Source organism: Lampetra planeri, chromosome 20, assembly GCF_965212315.1.
Source record: "Lampetra planeri chromosome 20, kcLamPlan1.2.h2, whole genome shotgun sequence".
NCBI lineage: Eukaryota > Metazoa > Chordata > Hyperoartia > Petromyzontiformes > Petromyzontidae > Lampetra > Lampetra planeri.
In genome coordinates, this window is record NC_136126.1 from 6,270,451 (window position 1) to 6,276,450 (window position 6,000).

Below are 6,000 nucleotides of genomic sequence, written 5' to 3' on the forward strand. Positions count from 1 at the left end.
TATATATACGTGAAAATTGCTCGCGTTCATTTAAAAACGGTAAATATACACATTTGTTTCTCTCTCCCGTCACATTGCCACCCAACTTTGTGTGCAGTGAGCTATCGTCGTGAGAAGCGCAACTAAAGCTGGGCGTGAAGGCGAGTGGGCCATGCGTTGGTAGCTGGCCGCAGGGAAAAAGGCAGCCTGCCAACACATTGCACACAAGGCTCCATCGCGCGCACTTCACGGGATCCCTGCACATTCGTTATTTTTCCTGCTCGAACGCTCCTTTGACAGGCACCATACCTACGAAATGTGTAAAGGAGAGCGGAGTGTGATGAGCCAAGCGGCGATAAACAGTCGAGGTGTAACAACGCTTCGGTTCATCCACCGATATCGATTCAGACTCATAATTATTTTTTTTGGGTTAGTCCATGTAATAATCCGGCTAAATATGTATTGTGAAACCATCTAATAGCTCCAATACAGCCACAAATAAATGTAATTGTCACCATGTACGGCGTTTTAATGCACCATTATTATTGTTTCAGCTCGCTGGCAAGTTAAAGTGCAATTCTCACAACCAATTTGGCAATAGACGTGACGATGCTTCGTTTGGAAATATGCCAAGCATCATCAGGGAACAAAAATATCCCCCCATCTACAAACTGTGGGGAGGCCTTCATCCAGCAGTGGATTGACGAAGGGCTAGAAACTAGAATCACTTTTTTTTTTTATAATGGTCGGTATGCAGTGGGCCCATGTAATACCCACAGTCAGAAATGGTAACCACAGCCACCCCAATGTTTAAATAAAGGACGGATTCTCGAATTTAAATGCCACTCTGAATTGTGACAATTCATAAAGCCACTGGCAGACAGCGTTGGTGGTGAATCATTGCACATCGCTCGTACAGAGTGTGGCTTGCTGTTATGAGTTTGCTGTGAATAAAAATACACTTTTATCTAGGGCACTGAACTTTTTTTGTTGTTGCAGCGCACAGCATTGTCAGCACACAAAGACACAGGGTGGAAAAGCATAAAAGTGAAAGCAAAGAGACATGTGCTCCACAACATGTGCTTCGAGTATGAACTCGTATGTCGTTCGGCTGCTTAAATCAGCTGAACTCCTCTCTGTACATTCTTTTCACAGTGCGTCCTGTCCTTACGGAATGCAATTTCTGACTGCAGACCCTGGGAGCACAAATCTCACGCTGAGACGAAGTTACCTGACACGGGGAGATCAAGTGCAGCGTTACCACGTATCACCGAGCTCTCCGCATCGCCCACCGACATACCGAATCTGGGTTTGTTTTACTCCTTTGGTGCCAAACACTTCACTCTGCGTGTCTCCACCGCTGTGCAATGTTTAAAAGTCCCACGCAACGCGGGGAAAAAGTGTACGTGACCAGAAACTGTCCATTCCCATTACATACTCACCGGATGTCATTGCACATACTTCAGAGGCTTATTCAATCGTTTTGCATCATTCTCACCTTGAATTCGTCCACACATTTTATAATGGCAGTCTCGTGTCGTCTCTAAACATATCTTCGGCGTAATATCTGTGACGTTGTTACGCATGCAGACTGCACAACATCGGGGATTTTCCATAACCACACGGCAACATTTGCTAATTTTAGGCGAGTCAGATAATGAGACTCAATTTTGTTAACTTTGCAACTCGGTTAACATATCAACCCAATTATTTCCATTGAGTTTTTGGCCTATGACAGGGCTAGGCTTAATCCCAACCCTATCTAATTATCCCAGTTGACAAAGGATTTTGTGAAATTCTAGATTTGAAGTTTTCGTGACTGCAAGGATTCATACTTTTTGTGTTTTTTCGGTAAAGTCACGTAGGTAAAAAATAAATAAATGAAAAAATGAAAAACAAAATAAATAAATAAACATTTTGTGATTTAATTTAGTTGATTTTGTGAAAGTCAGTCATGCCACATTTTCGAAATTCCATCGATATTACAAGATGAAGCAGGACATTCAATATGATTCACAATGCTATATGACATGATATTCAAACATTGTAATTGAGTGAATAATTTTATAGTAATGTACAGGCCTCTGGTAATCCACTGCTGGATGAAGTCCTCCCCACGCCGTGTGTCGGTTATGTTGGAGCTGATTAACCATACTTCACCACACCTTTCAATGCAGGTTGGTGAAGGGGTGTTGTGGGAGGGGCCCTGAGGTCACTTGAGATATCACTCATGTCAAATCATCTTAGCAGTAGGTGGGAATCAAACTCAGGGTCGGTAGATTGATAGCGCAGTGCACTAACTTGTGCGCCACCACTCCACCGCCAACACGACATATAAGGGTAAATAAAGAACCATCTCGCGATTTGAAACACATTCCTGCGGAGGGAGCTGGTAGGAACGTTGGGTTGCTCGGTCAATGGGCAGGATCAACGGCGGCGTGGTGTATTCCGCAAATATGCCCGACTGTGAGGGCGGGCACAAGCCGGCGTGAGTAGGTTAAACGTTGAGTTTTATAAGGGCACCACGGGGTGACCAGTCCCTCCCCACCCAGCCCCACCTTCCCCACCCAGCCCCTCTCCACCCAGCCCCTCCCCACCCTCCCCACCCAGCCCCTCCCCACCCTCCCCTCCCCTCCCCACCCAGCCCCTCCTTCCCCACCTAGCCCCTCCCTGCACGACGGACGGACACAATAATCCCTTGTTGGCTGGTGTAACCAGGAGATTCCTACCAGTACTATTTAAGTAAGAACACACCACCTCATTGAGGCAATTAGTTGCCGAAGCAATCTTACACATCGAAGAAAATCAATGTCTGGTTACACGAATGCACCAATCGTAGTATAAATAATTTCAAGTGACATAATTGGTCTAATTAAACTGAAGAGAAGCTGAAACGACCAATACATCACAAAGTGCCCTTTAAACCTAGCAACAGCGACAGCTCGAGTCACATACCGCAATTCATAGGAGAGTATCATAATTGATAATACAAAATATATATGGGGGATTGTATTGCACGCGTATGCATGAATGAACATTCTATTCACATTGTATTTTGCTTCATATACTTATTTGACACTTTCGGATTGTCCTTGACCTTGAACACTCTACAAAATGAGATATCACATTTCATGTTATTTTTTTTTTATCACAGTATCTTTTACATTCTGCATTTTTTTCATTTTCATGCACTCAGTGATTATAACCAATATACAAATAGGCACATTATAATATGGTAATAAATAACTTAATACAATAGAATAAAATAATAGAACCACAACAGACATTTATTTATTATTCCAGTTTTTCAGTTTTCAAGTGCGGAAACAACAACATTCTCATATTGGTACAGAAAGTGGCAGGATAATCAGTCATTGAGTGAAAACCAAAACTGTCCAATCGATAATGTATACATGCACATATATTGCCATAATAAAACAATGGCTTTGCCATGGAATTTCAGTGTGCCGGGTTTTTTTTGCAGAAAAAGGAAAACAAATTCAGGAAATCCAATAGCTCGAACATGTGTTTTCTGCCATTATAATGCAATATATGGCAAGATCTGCCCAGAGTGCAATGTAAGACATTTATCCCAATGGCATATAGGCAGAAATGGCCGCATCATGTGTTCCTATTGTCTTTTTTCTAATTCGCTGGAGGAAATGTAAGAGTTTGTGGGCCTTCTGGAGCCTGGCATTAAGGCACCGCTAAGCCATTATCAATGATCAGTGGCGGCTCCTGCAAAATCTCTCAGGGGGGGCAAATGTCTGGATGATTGATAAGGATAAGGTCCACCCATGCAATGGATGTATTAACAGCTTAAGCATGTAAAGGCAACTTCACTTCTTTAATATTAATGAAAAATAAAGTGACTCTTACAATACATCTTGTTTGTTTCTATACTCACTATTAATATACAATCCACTCAAGTTTCTTTTATTAAAGATTCCACTAGGTGGCGACAAATTATATTGTTGGATGAAACCTGCTTACGTATGATGACGTAAGCACGTTAGGGCGAGCCCTCCCGGAAGCCATAGAGAATGCATTGCAGCGCCCCCGTTCGAAAAAAAAACATATTTGAATGTAAGTCTATGGGGCCACTCTGGGCGATTCTCAGCCGGAGTGAAATCGCCCAAAAAGAGGCGGTACTCCACAGAACGTGACATGACGCTGATTGGACTATATCCAGAGGCACAGTGACGGCTAGCGTGACTCTGTGGTTGAATGACATTGGTGGTGCGTCGCCCAATCGCCCTAATGAAGAAACCGCCCCTGTCAATGATGATGTTGATCCATTTGATGATGATGATGAATTTGATGATGAAAACCAACACGAATAAATTCTACACGCATGGATAACTTTGCACGTGCGGCACGCGAAGCTGATGAATGCAAGCTTCTGGATATTTAAGTAGAAAAGTTTGTTTCTTGACGGTCAGAACATCCCCGATTGTGACCGGGTGCTTTTGTTACGCAACTGGAGACAAAATCATTATTCCCCTAAAGGACACGTATTGCCCAAGGAGGAAACTTCAGTAACACTGATACATGGACACACTCCAGCGAGAGGTGTGCAGGGTGCCTTGAAGGTCAAATTCAACGCCGTCTCAGCTGTTCACACGTGAACTCGCGTGTCAAAGAGTGTCTTGAAAACCTCCTCACGCAACTCTCTTGTCAAACACTAGCCGACACACCGCAGCTGATCTGTGCTCCGCCCTTAAAGGGTCCTGTGACTCAACGCACCCTGGCTCAAGAAGTCAGCAAGGGGGATTTGCAGTGCGCTATCCGAGTCCCAATAAAATGGATTTTTAAGCCTTATACATAATACATCCCGTGCACGGACGTGCACAAGAGCTAAAAGTTCCCCTAGTGGCTATATCGCGCCACTACTGTGTAAAGACAACCTGGGTAATAAATGTCACGACAGAGCTCAGCTGCTGAACGGGGACAATAAAAAATAATTTGGCAAGAGCGCAGAATACACAGATCTATTTTTAACAGAAGCTGGTAGTCGTTAAAAAAAATGTACCAATGCTCACCACAGCGACGTGTTGATAGCGTGAACACTTGCAGCAAGGCTGATCCCCTTGACTGCTGTGTTATTGCTAGGGAGCCTTTTTAACACAACTCATGGCACCACTGCGTAGCGTTTAATTGGGGCGTTCGTGTAACATCGCAGCACTACTGCATAGGCGATTGTACTGTATAGTTCGGGTTCTGCCGCGTGTTCAGCACGATGTCCGACGTTTCGCTCCACGTGCCCGAATGGGAGCATCAGTTTCTGAAGAAGAAGCTTCGGCTTCCTAAAGGAGCTCCAAGACACCGTGGAGCGAAACGTCGGACGGACGTCCTTTGCCGACTGACTCGCGGTGCACGCAAAAACACACTTGAGCAGAGGCGCCCAACAGTTGGACTCAAACTTACCAAGTGTCGCGTTGGCTCTGGTGGTGGCGGCGAAGGATTCCAGGAGCAGAAGGAGAGAAGCCAGGGCACGCATCGCGAGAAGCCGCTCCATCTGAAAGCACACGCGCAGCTGCAAACGCTCAGCGCCTCCTTGTTCCTCCCCATGTGCCCATTCATTCATTCATTTTTCCGTCTGTTGCCCCTCCTCCTTAGCATGCTGTTCCATTCAATAACTGCCCCGTGCTCATAAAAGCACCGCAGCACAATTACCCACTCATTAGTGTATCAACGGCAGGTACACCGGGACGCATATACACGGCGTCCCATAACTAATAATATATTGTTCCTGTTTAGTTAATTTTCCAAAATCTCTTGCAAGAGAGAGAGAGAGATGGCGAGCAGCCTTAAAAATATGACGCTGACGAATATTGAACTTACAGCGAGAGAGGCAAACATTGTCTAAAAGGCTGCAAGGAGAGGGTGGAGTACTTGATGGAATCGCACACAACGAAGGAGCGGGCCAAATGATGCAACTCGTGCCGCCCGTGCAACGAACGGGAGTGGAATGCAGCCGCGCGCCTATTGAAGAGAGAGAGGCAGAGAGAAAGCACGGAG

The 6,000-nt window shown here is 44.9% G+C and overlaps 1 protein-coding gene across 1 annotated transcript in view; it reads right to left on the reverse strand.

Annotated features, from left to right (window-relative positions):
• LOC144724356 (gamma-aminobutyric acid type B receptor subunit 1-like) overlaps positions 1-5,566 on the reverse strand; it is an 87,637-nt gene extending 82,071 nt beyond the window's left edge. Inside the window, exon 1 of the mRNA XM_078603419.1 lies at positions 5,407-5,566. Coding sequence (XP_078459545.1) covers positions 5,407-5,566 — 160 coding nt within the window. The remainder of the gene's footprint in view (positions 1-5,406) is intronic.
• Positions 5,567-6,000: the final 434 nt, after the last annotated feature.